This window comes from Octopus sinensis, linkage group LG14 (genome assembly GCF_006345805.1).
Source record: "Octopus sinensis linkage group LG14, ASM634580v1, whole genome shotgun sequence".
NCBI classification, from domain to species: domain Eukaryota; kingdom Metazoa; phylum Mollusca; class Cephalopoda; order Octopoda; family Octopodidae; genus Octopus; species Octopus sinensis.
The window spans coordinates 41,356,607-41,374,106 of NC_043010.1; the positions used below are offsets into that span (position 1 = coordinate 41,356,607).

Consider the following 17,500-nt stretch of genomic DNA (forward strand, 5'->3'; position numbering starts at 1 on the left):
TATGCAATGAGAAAAGGTCAGAAACAGTGAAGGAAAATCGCTTAATCAGATCTAAAAAAGACTCCTGAACAAACTTAAAAACCCACCAGAGAAAGATGTCATTTGTTTCTTCTCAGACGAGAAAAACTTTGGTCAAGATGAGAAAGTAAACAGAAGAAATGACAGATGGTTATGTACAGATCCTTCGGAAGTTCCAAGAGTAATGCATACAAAATTTCCTGCAACTGTCATGGTTTTGGGGGTTGTTAGCAATGAAGGACATGTGATGCCTCCTCATTTCTTTCCACAAGGTCTTCGAGTAAACTCTGCTGCCTACATAGATGTTCTGAATACAATGGTTAAGCCACGAATCGATAATGTACGAAACAGAAGATTTTATGTGTTTCAACAAGACTAGGCACCATCACACAAGGCTACAGCAATGCAGGAATGGATGGCGGAAAATTTTCCTGATCACACAACTCCCAAAAATTGGGCCTCCTAGCTCCCCAGATCTCAATCCATTGGACTACTATGTATGGAACGTAGTTGAGAAAGAGGTTAATGAGCACTCTCATAACACCAAAGAATCTCTAAAAACCTCCATAGTCAGAGTAATGTCCAATATGAACACAGACCACCTGATCCTAGCATGTAGGCGATTCAGACCTCGCACAGAAGCCATTATTGAGGCTGAAGGAGATTTTATTGAATAAAATGACGAAACAATATGTTTATTCTTAGCCTCAAAACCTTTTTCAGTAAAAAAGCATTATTGTCTATTTTTAAGCCATTTTTGTGTAAGTATATAACTGTCCTCAAATACGTTATACACCCTGTATATGTGAATGCGTATACAAATATTTATGCATATATGTTTCTTTATATTAATAATCGATAAAAGTTATAGAGTAACACAAGGGCCAACGCACGAAACTAACTTTGTAACTTCTACTGATTATTAATAAAAAGCGTATATATACTCATGGTTTGAGTTCTATGTTTTTGTTTGTATTACCAAACCTATGCACGTATGTATATTTTTCTGTAGGAATGTTTATTTGTTTATATGTAAGTATGTTAGTCTATCCATACCAAAGGCTATATGTTTATTCAGCCTATAACTGGGTCAAGGTGCCACACTAAATGTGCCGTAAACTCAAGGCGATTTCCCATTTTTTTCATACATTTTTTGCATGTGAATGGATCAGCATCATCAGCTGAATGTAAACTGTTATGTAACATGAACATGGCAGAATCTTCAAACCAAATATGGCAATGTTCACATCGGGTGCCCGATGACATGTCTGATAATTGTTGCTGCTTGGTAGTGATGTTGATGTCGCTCTTGTTGGAAGTGTTGCTGTGGTACATGAGATCAAGGTAAGCAGTGGAGATAGGATAAGGTGAGAACTGCAGTCGTGGATCTAAATGTGATGTCATGTAGAATGGCCGGGTAAATGAAGATGGAACACCGAGGAGGTTACGTGTGTAAGTCATGTTGTGAAGTCCTAGCCCTTTTGACTCCCGTTTGATCAATGCCTTCAGGCTGTCTGAACTTCTTTTAAAAGGAGGTGGGCATGGTATGTTACTTCCGGTCACTGCTGGTTGGTAATTGTCGTCACAGGAGACGCTTGGTAGTAAGGACATGTTAAAGTAGTCTGATACATGTAACCTATTCTTGCGACTGCCCTTGGATAAGCTGGTCATCATCGCTGGGTCAGGCTGGTGGGACAGGGATGATACTTCCATCTTTGGACGATTGTTACAATCTAGTTTCTTATTTTCAATTTTGCCAGTATCTCCACGCTCTTTACTTAAATCTTCAGCAATTATTTCTACTTCAAAGGATCTACTATCATCATTTACATTAATCTGTTGCTCTTGGTCATGGCCAGGTGACAGTTTCATCTCCACTCTCCGACTTGGTTTGTCATTGCTGTCGTGGTCGTCCCTGTCGTTATCGTTCAAACTTTTACTACCAAAAATTGACTTCAAAGCTTCTATTTCTGTACTATCATTGTTTTTACTGTTGTTGTTGTCATTGCTAGTAAGGTTGTCATCGTTATCGTCCTTGCTGCTGTTATTGTTATTACTACTCTCTGGTGGTATCTGAGACAGGCAGAACCTTGCACAACCTATCCACTTGCTTCCATGCAAGTTTGGCTTCTCATTTAAAGTTACTTGTTCTGAATGCAAGCTGCTTCCACTCTTTGGATTTACTATGTCAAGTCTCGGGTCAGCGCTCATGGGATGGAGAGTGCCTCTGCGTCCTCGTGTCGCCCGGATATTACCTTTAACGTCATGAAGTCTTTTGTGTCGATCCAATTCATCTGAAGTGGGAAAACCTTCTCCACAACATCTGCAAAGATGAATCTGATGGATCTCATGTGTGCGCAAGTGAGTGGCCAACAAATGGCAACTAGTAAATCGGGCGTTGCATAAACGGCACATATTTTTCTGTCGGTTGGGAGAGTGAACCTTCATGTGTTGTTTGAGGTGGTCAGAACGTGTGAACCGTCGTCCACACAGGTTGCAAATGTATGGTCTCTCACCGCTGTGCACTCTAACATGTCGTTGTAATTTGGAAGGTGTACGATATGATTTGTTGCAGATTGCACAGTTCAAAGGTGCATTGCCTCGACTGTGTTGTAGAACATGGAGCTGCATGTCTCTCACTGAGGTGAACTGTTTAGCACAATAACGACACATGTAACTGGTAGCCATAGCCATCTGCTGTACAGGGTAACGACTGCTTGCACTTATTGACGGTACTCGTACACTCATCTCTTGACTCAGGTGCCTACAAAATACAGAAATAAATAAATAAATAAATAAATAAATAAATAAATATATATATGTATAAATATTTACATATACGCAAACACATGTATAAACATTACGCATATGTCTAGGGGAAATAACTGAAATTTCAATCAATTAAAAATTAATTGAGTGGATATGAAGAGCTGTGAGTTTGATCAAATGTGGATATTTTGTGGGATGTTAGTCTGGTGAAATATGCATATCAGATGATGAGTTAGTCTGTTCTACTGTGGGTATTAGATAGTGGGATAGCCTGATATAACGTAGGCATCAGATGGGTATCAGTCTTATCTAGTTAATATAAGTATCAGGCTGATATCTGGACGTTCTGAGTTCAAATTCCGTCGAGGTCGAATTTGCTTTTCATCCTTTCGCAGCCGATGAAATAAGTACCTGTTGAACACTCGATGTAATCAATTTATCTCCTCCTCTGAATTTGCTGGCCTTGTGCAAAATTTTAAAAACGCTAAGAGCTGGCAGAATTGTTAGCACGTCGGGAAAAATGCTTAGCGGCATTTCGTCCGTCTTTATGAGATCAAATTCCGCTGAGGTTGACTTTGCCTTTCATCCTTTCTGCCATGCTCAGAAGGAGGCTGTGGCCTGATACAGGAAAATAACTACTATAAAATAACAACAGTTGGGCTAGGAAAGTACTTAGAAACAAAGAGTGGAAGACTGCTGCATGTAGTAAAGCAACCCGAGAAAAAAGGGAGCCCTTTTCTCTATATTCAAAGAGGCGACAAAATACGAAACAGAAACAAACTACACTGACACACTGATCTTAGATAACAACATAACAGAAATGGTTAAAGAGACAAAAAACAACCTGAAAACAGAATTACAAAAGGTACTGAAGAAGAAATGGAAGAAAAAAAATCACTTCATGGCCAGTACTCTGGAAGGCTTGACAGAGAAGAAGTAAGCCTAACAATGGCTCAAAACCTCTGGACTAAAAGCTGAAACGGAAGGACTATTTCTCGCTGCACAAGACCAATACCTGAATACAAACAATTATAAAAACAAGATAATGAAAATACCAATACCAAATGCCCTATACCAAATGCAGAAAGTGCAAGCAGCACAATGAGACAGTTGGCCACATCGTCTCGGGATGCCCAGTTCTTGCCAAGTCTGAATATATATACAGACACGACAAAATAAGCAGTTATATCCGCTGGACAATATGTCAATATTACAATATTAAGGATGACAATAGGTGGTATAAGCATATGCGAAATAAGGTACAAGACAACGACCAGGCCACAATCATCTGGGATAGGCCGCTTCAAACCGACAAAGAAATAAAAGTTAATCGTCCAGACATAATAGTCAAGGATTGGGAAAAAAAAACACCTGCTTACTGATAGACATTGCAGTCCCTTCTGATCAAAATATTGTCCAAAAAGAAGTGGAGAAATTGTCAAAGTGCAAAGGCCTCAAAATTGAAGTATTTAAGATGTGGGACATGAAGGCAAAAACAATACCAATAATAATTGGGGCATTGGGCATGATAAAAACATATGAACAAAAACGTAGAAGCTATACGTGAATCCTCAACACTACACACTATCTCCAAAATAGTCCTGCTAGGAACAGTCCACATCCTACGCAAGACTCTCAATTCAATAATACAACCTAAACAAAACAACCAACAAGCACAAGACGCACTCTATATAGCATCTACCCAGTGAAATAAACTCCCACCAGCAAACCAAATAACCAATGCATTACACACTCAACACAACACAAGCTGTAACACAACAAAATACTGCACCACACCTCAAGAGAAAAACAAAAACTAACACAATACAATACCGGGAAGAATTTGCACACTCACAACAGCAGAAAAGAACACACAATGCTGCACACACCTTTGCAACACGAAGGGGTGGCAGGTGATGTAGTAGAAATTTGCCTCAGACTACCAAATGTTAAACAACTATATAAAAATAATAATAATAATCCTTTCTACTATAGGCACAAGGCCTGGATTTTTGTGGGGAGGGAGACAATCGATCACATCCACCCAGTACTGGACTGGTACTTAATTTATCCACCCTGAAAGGGTGAAAGACAATGTCGACTCCGGCGGAATTTGAACTCAGAACGTAGCGGCAGACGAAATACCTATTTCTTTACTACTCACAAGGGGCTAAACACAGAGGGGACAAACGAGGACAGACAAACGGATTAAGTCGATTACATCGACCCCAGAGCGTAACTGGTACTTATTTAATCGACCCCGAAAGGATGAAAGGCAAAGTCGACCTCGGCGGAATTTGAACACAGAACGTAGCGGCAGACGAAATACCTATTTCTTTACTATATATAGTATATATACCTATTTCTTTACTATATATAATTTCATTATACATCCATATTTATACAAGACCTCTATGTATATGCACATTGCTGGTTCTTCGCGGTCTCTCGCTGATACATCAATAAAAGTACTATAATTGGCCTTATGTCCGTCCGTCTGTCCGTGACCTTTTCACTGCCAAACGACTAGTCACACTTGCACGAAATTGGCAGTCTTACTAAGGACGTCTTGAGAATGGTTTATATCATGTTTAAAAAATAGTAAAATAGTAAAATCGACCTTAGCGAAAGTCGAACTCAGATCGTAAAACCAGAAGAAATGTCACTAAGTCTTCCTCACATCCATTCTGCTGTCTTAATAAAAAGAGCATGTTAGATAACATTGTCTTCGACACATTTTCTTTGACTGAAAAGGGTGTTCGCATCTAAAACGCCTGCCCCAGCAAGGACGACACAGGGTTAAACAAGGAAGAACACATTGAATAGTATTGTGCTATGTACAATGTATGAATATAAAAGACGGAATGGTCATGGTTGGAAAGAAACTTGACCATACTGCTGTCTATTCAGGTCTGATCTGGGGATTAGCAGGGAACAAACATGAACGAAAAATAACAAAAAACAAATTAGCGGGAAAAAAAAGAAGCAACAAAAATTACTGACTTGGTCTTTAAGATCTGGTCATCGGTTAGAGAAAACTGAGAAAACATGTTTAAGTCGTATACTTGTAATGGAGACTACAGATCGGTGCTTCTTTCTTCAACACAGGAGAGTTAAGAATGATCTCTGATCAAAGGTGGTGAAGAGTTTTGTCTTCATTTTATATATGGGTGTATATGTTGATTGTAAGGATATTGGTGTGGTGTTGCTGTGAGTATATATTAATGTAGGAGTTTGTCGATATGTATGTGCGTGTGTTGGCATGTTCGTGAAAGAAAGAAGGCTGAGGAATACATGTGTGAATGGATACGCACGTATCCATCCATCCATCCATCCATCCATCCATCTAGACATACACATTTACACCCAACCTTACATACATACATACATACATACATACATACATACATACATACATACATACATCATACATACATACATACATACATACGTACGTACGTACGTACATGCATGCATAAAGTTATAAACACGAGTGTAGGGATGGTGATGACGATCAGTGCGTTCTTAAGGAACAAATAGAAGGTGGGGAAAAAGAATGAAGCCAAGAGTAAAGACTAAAGTTCAAGCAATGTATGAAAGATAATGATGATGATGCTGATGATGATGATGATAATGATGATGATGATGATGACGACGATGGTGGTGACGATAATGTCGACGATGATGACGATAAATATCTGTCTCTCTTCTAACTTAGCATCGAAGATCAAGGAGTAGGTGTTTTGTCCATCGGGTAGACTGAGTTCAATTATATGTTCATTGATTACAATGACATTGATACTTCTAAAGTTTTACTAAGCGGACATGTTAAACGATGGGTTGGTGTGGTGGATAAATTTTGCATGTGTTGTCATAGTTACTGAGATGTGTTGTTTTATATATACTCTTTTACTCTTTTCTTTTTTACTTGTTTCAGTCATTTGACTGCGGCCATGCTGGAGCACCGCCTTTAATCGAGCAACTCGACCCCGGGACTTATTCTTTTGTAAGCCCAGTGCTTATTCTATCGGTCTATTTTGCCGAACCGCTAAGTAACGGGGTCATAAACACACCTGCATCGGTTGTCAAGCAATGCTAGGGGGACAAACACAGACACACAAACACACACACGCATATATATATATACATATATACGACGGGCTTCTTTCAGTTTCCGTCTACCAAATCGTCATTGATTGGTTGAAATTGCCGAAATTGAAGAAAATATCTTACAAATATCTTACAAACTACAGAATTTTCTCAAGAAAGCCAAGAGAAAAAGATGTTTTATAAACACATTCTACCAGTATACAAAGTTTAAAATTTTTTAGTTACATGGAAATTATTTAAAAAATCTGCCGGTCAAAGCGAAAAGATCCAGATTTATTAAGTGTTAAGGGACATAAAGTAATCGTTATTAGCTGTTATTGATATTGGAGACAAATTGAGAGATGAAATGGCGGTAGAGATAAAAGTTGGTCATTGCTTCTACACTTCCAGGTCCAACACCACTAAGTGTCGTCACAATTACATTACTAATTACCGCCACCAACATACTTATTTCAACGGGAAGCAGCAGCAGCAACAGCCCCATCCCCAACAACAATAACAATAACAACACAAGCCACTCGGTCAAAGGGCAAAGTGATATTTTATATATTCTGTATTGAATAAATGAGGAGGAAAGAGGTAGAAGAAAAGGTTGAGAAGGTGAAAGAGTTGGGCAGGTGAATGTCGATTCTATTGTGTTGAAACTAGATGAGATAGAACAAGCAGCCTTCATATTTACTCACTGTCCTCACCAAGTGGACTGTTCATTAAACCCACAAATGGACATACACCATGTCCTAGTTTTAGCCCTTGAAATATATTGATTTCAAATTTTGGCACAACGCCAGTAATTTCGGTGAGAGGGAATAAGTCGATTACATCGATCCCAGTGCTCAACTGGTTCTTATTTTATCGACCCCGAAAGGATGAAAGGCAAATGCGACTTCGGCGGAATTTGTACTCAGAACATAAAGACTGACGAAATGCCGCTAAGTATCTTGCCCAGCGTGCTAACGTTTCTGCCAGTTCGCCGCCTTCTTAGCCCTTTAAATATATTAATACCTAGTTGTGGTTGTTCTTCTTTTAGAAAAAAATATTAAGATTATCATTGTTATCAGTTAAGCAGGGGTGGGTGGGCAACAAGAACAATTTTCGACTTATAATTTTGTTAAACGTAGTTTAAAATTTTGGTTAATGTGTTCGCGAAGAGGTGATAAGGAAAGTGGAAAGTGCAGACCGGTGCGATTCCCGGCAGATTCATCTTCATGCGTGTGGCGCTTGGATCAGTCATAAGCTATCGATAAAGTCCATTATCAGTACTTGACAGCTATCCGCACTGCAGTCGTTTTCCGGACCCATTTTCAGAGATCGCATGTTTTGCTGTCAGACTTAATTAGTCATCTATTGATGCAATTTGGAATTTCTACTCGATCCATGAAACGTTTCCTTTTTCAGCGCTCCTGCATGATATTGTTCTTGAACTAATACTGTAGAAGCGTGAGATGCTGAGGGGTATTCCATGCGAACCGTATCGGTATATCACTATGATGGTGTCGAATAAATCGGAAATCGAGGTGGTTGATACCACATTAAAAAAATAAAAGGTGATCATCATCATTCATCATTGTCCGACCGTGGTCGAGACAATGGAACTTACTTTGTTACGCCAGACATCGGACCTGACCTAACACCATCCAACCAAAGTACAAATATATGGGAAGTTACCACTTGTATCATCTCTTGTGAAAGGTAGAAGAGTCCAGTTTTGCTGGACATTGTTGTAGAGCTGAAAACGAGGTAATTTCTACTCTTCTCCTTTGGAAGCCACCTGCTCGCGATATCAGAGGGCGCACATTCTCCTACCCTAATGTAATCTCCAGGGATACAGGCATCCAGCAACCGGATCTCCTGCTACTGGTAAACTGTATATATATGTACTTTGGTTGGATGGTGTCAGGTCAAGTCCGATGTATGCAGCATCGGATCTTGCTACTGGTAAACTGTAAACCAGTACAACCTGTGTCAGTGGGGTAGAAAGGGCTCCTTAGCCGTAGTGAAGAAGGTGATAACTGGAGAATGAATCAACCAGGACAAACTAGTGTGTGTATGTGTAATTGTACGGGGGACTTGCAACACACCACTAGGAGAAGTAAGTCCACGCTGAACTGAGGATCCTGTTAAGATACTTGTAATCTGGCTGGTGATACAAGAAAAATAACTTGTCGAAAGTATACCTAATTCCGCAATTAGTGTAATATTCACCATATTTGCTTTGCATGGGATAATCATGTTTTTCAATTCCATTTCTATTTTGCACTCAATTGTGATAGTTAAATATTTCATGGAACATTTAACAATAGATTTGCTTTTACTTTTTACGATTCTTAAATCGTATCTTGAATGAAATATACTTGTGTAGCAGTTTTTCCCTTCATTCGAACCACCTCGCTCAAATTTCTTGTTTAGAACCACATCCCAATTACATTGCCGTAAAAGCATAATTCCTTGAACTTAATTATATTGTCAAAGTTTTTATAAGCGAATACCAAATTCTACTGCATTAGCAGTGCAATTTACATTATTTTGTTAGAGTTATTACTACGGATATTCTATAGAAATTATAGCCAGTCCTGATTTTTTGCCACGTTTCGTATACGAAACGTCAGATGAAAAGTGGGTAATGGGCATATATTTCGTGGGGTTTTGCTCCTTCATCAGCATCCATCTAACCCATTAATCATCTTCGAACACCTTGCTTAAATTGCCACCACACATAGCGAGTATATGAAGGTAAAAGGAAATCACCTCAGTGATAGTATCTCTAAGTTGTCGTCCGCGTGATATTTTTTTAACAGTTCGCTAACTGATAAAAATTTCCTTTTATGAACTGGTATACATTCAGATAAAGTGTTTTCAGGCAGTTATGAACATTGACAATGAATAATTTAAAATGTAATAGAGAGGTTTCTTATATATATTTGGAAATTCACTTGACCGGTTTCAAATTTTTAAAGATTGTCAAAAGTAAAATGTAAAGCTTTGTATAAGCTTGTTGTGTCAAGTACTGTTTGTCACAAAAGTATTAAAATGCATATATACATCTTTTGATAATAAGAAAATGTTAAAAACAGTTTACAAGAAAGTATTTAAGAAAGTATTCAACAAAACTATTAGGAGTTCAATAAAAATCATGTTTGTTTGGTAGTATATATATACACAAAAGGAGGTATATTAAAGAATTTACAAAAAGACTGGTCGGTTCCATTCCTTCCGTGTATATATATATATATATATATATATACATATATATACTACCAAACAAACATGATTTTTATTGAACTCCTAAGAGTTTTTGTTGAATACTTTCTTGTAAACTATTTTTAACATTTTCTTATTGGAGAGGAATGTTTGCTATTTTAAGGGGCAGGTTGGGGAACTAAATGGAATTTTTTGTTTCTGGGATACTCTGTCATGGTTCAGTGGTTTGGGGAATAGGTCTTAGAGGTCTGGGCCGTTTTTGATTTGTTCCAGAGTTTATTGTGACGTGTGTATATGGGTCTGTGTGTGTGTTTATATTTGGTAGGATAGTGTGTGTATATATGTGTACGTTTGTGTTTGTGTGTATGTGTGTGATTAATATTTGTTAGTGCGTTGTGTGTGCGCATGTATGTGTATGTATTTGTTCACGTGTGTGTATGTGTGCGTCTGTGGGTGCGTGTGTATGTTTATGTGTTTTGTGATGGTGGCGATGTTATGTGTGTGTACGTGAGTGTGTGTGTGCCTCTGTCTTAGTATGTTTGTGCTGTTATAATTGTCCTGGTGGTGGTGTGTGTGTATGAGTGTGATTGGTATTTGTCAGGGTGTTGTGTGTGCGCATGCGTGTGTATGTGTTTGTTCCCGTGTGTGTATGTGTGTGTGTGTGTGTGTGTTTGTGTATTTTATGTTGGTGGGATGTTACGTGTGTGTGTACGTTCACTGAAAGAGAATAACAAGCTACATAATGCAAAATTTTTACTTTTCAAAAATTCCAATTCGAAAGGGTCGAAATAAACCCGAGCAACGCCGGGCGATACTGCTAGTTATATATAAAACATATAACTGTAAATCAATTTATGATATCAAGCAATAATACATTAAATAAGATATAAGCATATAAATTCAAGGGAAACAACTCGTGTCAAATTGAAAATAACGAAAATAAATACCGAAGGGAAGTAACTCTTATATTTATATTACGTGCAAATATACATACATACGCATATACATACGCATATACATACATACATACATACATACATACATATATATATATACACACAAAGATTTTGAACTGAACCGTAACTAATCTCCATATTTTCTGATAACTATGCATATAAGTCTATGAGTATATGTACGCATATCGGCGTTTGTATATTATATATTATTATATATATTATATATATTATATATATTATATATGTATATGTATATATAATATATATATATATATATATATATATATATATATATACATACACACACATATATATATATATAATATATATATATATATATAATATATATATATATATATATATATATATCATATATATATATATGTCTACGCTTATGTAGGGGCCTCATCGTCATGATTGGCTTTACGAATCTCAACCATTACGCAACTTTTCGAGACATGAATAAACGCCAGACCACGGGACTCAGCAAGCTAATATGGCGATTGAAGAATACGAACTCAAGCTACAGGCTGGAATGGTCAATTTTGTCGGTGGCCCTCCCATTTGATAGGGGCAGAAGGAAGTGCAACCTTTGTGTCTCCGAACTCTTCCATATATTGTTCGCCAGAGACCGGATGGTAAACGGACTTTTACAGTCGGCTTTTCGATGCCCCCATTGGCGGCGTTATACTTATCTTGCTTATAAATAACGCTTATAAATAATACCTGCACCCGGTTACACTACTTATATGAAAATAGCCCTTGGTAATAAATTCTGAAAAAGCCTTTAGAGAAATATGATTAACCACTGCAAGGGGAATTACTCCTGTGAGATGAATGGGGCTTTGTTTTTGACGACGGGGGGTTTCTTTGACAAGGCATGATTAGACGAACACACGCACACATAAAACATAAAATATTTTTCTGCCGCCCGACGGTTTTTACTGCAGTGACCATTGTGTAGAGCTGTTTAACAACTGACAGCCGCGCGATCAAACGCACACACGTACACAAAAAATGTTTTCTACCCCTTGACGGAGTTCTCAGCAGTGACCAGAAAATAGCACTTCTTACCAACTTGCGCCAGCACACATATATAGAACAGTAAACACACACATGTCTCTTAGTAGATTTTTTCTTGCCCCATATAATACATCCAATATTCTTTAAATAGTCAGAACTTTACTCTCGGTCACAAAGAACATCTACACACCCCGTGCCCTCACCCACAGGAATGACCGCTGCCTGACCCGTTAAAATCTTCAACGCACCCACCACCCGTTCTCAACATACACTGATAAACAGTTTGGCCATGGGCTCTTAGGAGCCTAGTTCGATTTGTTTTGCTCCGCCTCTGTTCTGTTTTTGTTTTTTCCAACGGATTTCCTATTTCTTCCTGAAGAGAAAGACACAATATGGTCTCATTATTCAATCGGATTTTGGTAAATTGTGCCTTTCGAAACACGTGTAGAATGAAATAAAACGATTTCTGTTCAATCTTCGTTCAGCTCCATTTCTTCAATTCACTAATAATATATATATATATATATATATATATATTAATATATATATTATATATATATATTTTATATATATTATATATACAGGATGCGTGGTGTTCAAACATATAATAATATAAATAATATATATATATGCATATATACATACGTATATGTGCATACATCTATACGTATATATATATATATAAACATATCTGAGTTTATCTGAGTTTATATATATATATATATATATATATATATATATATATATATATATATATGCATACGTGGGCACAGGACGTTACGAAATGTGTACAACTAAAAAGTACGAAGCACGAATACATGGAACATGAACTATTCTTTCGAAAAACGAAAGACACAAATGGAAAACAAAACAAACAACATAAACAACGGCCCTTCGTCAGTTGTTGGCTGTTTTGTTTTCCAGTTGTGTCTTTCGTTGTTCGAAAGAATAGTTCATGTTCCATGTACTCGCGCTTCGTACTTTTTTGCTGTACACGTTTCGTGACGTCCTGTGCCCACATAATATAATAATGAGTGTAGTGTTTTTATATATTTGTATATATACATATTTGTCCAAAATCACGCAGTAGGAGAGAGTAGGAGAAAGAGTAGTATAAGGGAAGGGAGGAGAGAGAAAATAGTAATTCGGTGAAGGATAAGTAGCGAGGGTAATAGCCATGACTGAGAGGGAGTGAGAATAGCAATGAGAGAGAGGAAGTAGCAAAGAGATCGTCGTGTATCTTCTACTACAATGACACTCTTGTGTTTTTCTCCGTCACAACATATGAATGTGAAAGAAGGGGTAATAGATGAATAAGGAAGGGGTAAAAAAATCAAACAATGTTTCAACTCAGTGTGAGTATATGTGTGTGTATGTAAAAAGGAGGGATGTGAATGTTTGTTTGCGTGTGTATGTGTATGTGTGTGTGCAATGGAATTGGGATGGTGAACATTCAACGTTGAAAAGAAAAATCAAACAGTGTTTCAACTCTGTGTAAGTATATGTGTGTGCGTGTACAAGGGAAGTATGTGAAAGTTTGTGTGTGTGAACCAGCGTTCTTTCGGTAACAAACCATGATCGATGTAACATCACGAAAGACAGCCACAAGATAACATTGACAAGTGTATTAATTTGATTTACCATCCATATTCTGTTATGTTAAAAGTAATTATTACAATCGCACACACCTATACAAACTCATTAGAGAAAATAATTATGTGTATTTATATTAAGAAATTTTTACTTAGTGTTCTGTCAGTAACTACACATAAACAAACCAGCGATATCACATCTCAAAATACAACCACTAGATAACATTGAGAAGTGTATTAATTTGATTTATCATCCGTATTCTACCTGTTGTGTTACAAATAATTATTACAATCACACACATCTACACAATCATATACATATACAAACTCATTAGAGAAAATAATTATTGCTTGAGTGTATCAAGAATATAAAACGACTGCATTTGAAAAGTTTATTATAAACACACATTTAGCAGTTCATACATGTGTCTAATTTATTTATATTAAGAAATGTATGTAATAAATTTTGAATAGGGAGTTTTTATAACATCAGCTATAAGTCACGGACTGCTTTTTGTGGCTTTAAGTCGTATAAGTTTAGGTTGGTTTCAGTAATGGAAAGCGCAATTGAAAGGAAACGTCGCTGCGAAAAAGTTGGTATTTACTTGCCAGTTCCCATATTTAGTAACAGCCAGCTTTATGTGGCCTTAAGTCGTATAAGAAGGAAGGAATACTTAAAAAATATTATATATAAAACAGTCAAGAGATTGCGGACAGATTTTCCACAAAAAAAAATTTGGAAATAAAAGAATTATTAAACTAAAAACTTGGTTTTGTACCTTATTTATATATAAAATATTACAATTAGCCGCCATTTTTGATGGCACGGGGTCAGCTAGTTTTTTTTTTCTATAATACCCACTTCTTGCATATTTCAATAAATCCAAATAATATATTATAAAATACGCACGCTTGGACTGAATAGAAGAAATATTTATAAAAAGTAGCCTACAAATTTAACCTACCCGAGTACAAAGATTAACATTTCTGAAAAGCAACCAAATAATTAATAGAACAATGGTTCCCTAGAGACAAATATGCTGATCAACAACATTTACACCTACTTAGATCCTCTTGTGAACATTAAAACTTTAGATTAACAAATTTTCAATACTAATAACACTATGACATCCAAATATAAACAAGTGAAAAACCCTAAATAATACTAGCCGGCCAAAAAAGTAAAACTTACCATCGTCTTACATTCTTCAGTGAAACTTTAAATACTCATTACCTAAAAGCTGACATACCTAGTGAACACACCTAGTTACAGAGGTTTAAATATAGGCCTGAGCTCTGGAATTTAACCTTCATATTCTCAAAACAAAGGATTAAATATCCCATTGATATCCAAACGAGAGCTAAACAGAGTGGCAAATCTGCTGACCAACAACTTATATTCTTTTGTGAACCCCTATGAGCTGAAAGTACAAAGTTCTACATGCATGAAGAAATTCTAAACAAATAACATGTGCCCATATTTAATCAATAAAAATCCCACATAATACCTATTTCTTTACTAACCACAAGCGGCTAAACACAGAGGGGACAAACAAGGACAGACGAACGGATTAAGTCGATTATATCGACCCCAATGTGTAACTGGTACTTAATTTATCGACCCCGAAAGGATGAAAGGCAAAGTCGACCTCGGTGGAATTTGAACTCAGAACGCACCGGCGGACGAAATACCACAAAGCATTTCGCCCGGTAAGCTAGCGTTTCTGCCAGCTCGCATAATACCTTACCATCATAACCTACTATACAACCTAATTACCAGCCAACAAAATTCAGCTTTGCCTGGAAAAGTTTTAACTGAACAGAGGCTGTATAAAAAAAGATTAGCTCAAATGCATTACAGTCCGATGAGGACTTAGTTGGCCGAAACTTCGAAGTCACTGTCGATACTATTCTTCTTAAAGTTTAATAAATTTGTACTCTACCCAATGGATTGAAAAATCTTTCAAACTTGTTTGATAACGAACAAGACTGCTTGGCTCTTTTCTCTTCCCCACCCTTAACAATCTCACTAACCCTGAAGCAATAAATCTTTTGAACGCCCTACCCGCTAACTAACCTCTTAATGTCTTCCCCGTTTTCCAGACCAGCTTTGGCTGGAATCAGGTTCGGCTCGCCACTGCGGTAAAGTGTTATTATTATATTGTTTGAAATGTATGTATCATCTGAAGAAAGTGGTTTTTTTTTGTTATGATGTAATGTACTCATGAATCTATGAAAAGAAATCCGTTGGAAACAGCTGTAGTGAAGTGACGCGTATCCATCGTTTGTTATCTATTCGAATTGTTCATAATACTCCTCACTGGAATCCCGATCCGTCAGATATTCTGGAGCATACTAAACACCGTACGACCAATATAACGTACACTTTTGGATTAGCCCTTAGGCCATTAAAATACCCATTTCCTGTATACATAACATGAATATTTCACTGGGCGTACTTTGGTACCTATGATATTTATTTGATTAAAGTTGCTGTATACTATTTAATTCGACCCAACCTGATGCCTATCATTTTAGTACTTGATTCATCCGAATCCTTAATATTGCCCATACATACATACAACGCGAGGACGTGGAACAAATATAGTATTATTGGACGCTCAGGAAAGAAGGAAAGAAGGAGGGTTTAACGTTTCGAGCGGAGCTCTTCGTCGGAAACATAGGAGAAGGAAAGATCCAGAGAAGGGAAGACAGAGGAAAAAAATCGCCAACGGTACACACATATATGCATGCATGCATATATACATGCATACATACATACAAACATACATACATACATACATACATACATACTTACATACATACATACTTACATACATAATTACATACATACATACATACATACATACATACATACATGCGTAAAGTATATACATACGAATAACATATATTTAAATATAACATGCATACACACAAACACGCAGACAGGCACGACCACATACTTCATAATTATCCAGTCAGACAATCTAATTAAAACAATTACCACCATCACCACCACCACCACACCAACATTCGACCAAACAATGCATTATAGATAAAAATGAGAGATGCCAAATGCATGATTTTCTTCATTTCTTTGTTTCCAATAAACAGTTCAATAGTGAGCATACGTTTCAATTGTCTGCAAAACTGGCAACATAAGAAAATATAATGTATCAACGTGAGTGTGTAAACAAATCTAAAAAGTTTTCCGGAACAACAATATATTACTGAGGAAATGCCAAGTATTGCAACGTCTCTAACTTCTATACAATACGTATATTGATACCTACGTATATAAACACATAAATCTACACATGCATAAACACACAACTATTTATATACACATATCTGAGCGCGCGTTTGTGTGTGTGTGTGTGCTAATGTCTCGCTAACTTAACATCGATTGATGCTTGTAAACGAATGTCATCAATAAACAAGCGGTGTCGATCATTTCCATGCATAAACACACAACTATTTATATATATATATCTGAGCGCGCGTCTGTGTATGTGTGTGTGTGTGTGTGTGTGTGTGTGTGTGTGTGTGTGGTGTGTGTGCTAATGTCTCGCTAACTTAACATCGAATGATGCTTGTAAACGAATATCATTTATAAACAAGCGGTGTCGATCATTTCCATTTTTCTACGGGACAATATTATCTTACTTAGAATCAGGCGAACTTGGCGAATGAAAGAGCATCCGGTCGAAGAAAATCTGCCACAACGAATTCCACCTGCCCTGTGCAAGCAAGGAAAAAGGACACTAAAACGAAGCCAGCATAGATATGTATAAAGAAGTGTATATCCAGATTAAGATAAATGGTAATTAGATC

At 37.0% G+C, this 17,500-nt stretch overlaps 1 protein-coding gene across 4 annotated transcripts in view; it reads right to left on the reverse strand.

Moving 5' to 3' along the window:
- The window catches only part of LOC115219102 (MDS1 and EVI1 complex locus protein EVI1-A), a 77,315-nt gene that overhangs the window by 102 nt on the left and 59,713 nt on the right, over window positions 1-17,500 (reverse strand). For all 4 annotated transcript variants that reach the window (XM_029789176.2, XM_036508898.1, XM_036508899.1 and 1 more), the window contains one exon: window positions 1-2,782. This exon is cut by the window's left edge and continues 102 nt beyond it. In XM_029789176.2, the coding sequence (XP_029645036.1) occupies window positions 1,093-2,782 (1,690 nt within the window). In that variant the 3' untranslated portion in view covers window positions 1-1,092. The remainder of the gene's footprint in view (window positions 2,783-17,500) is intronic.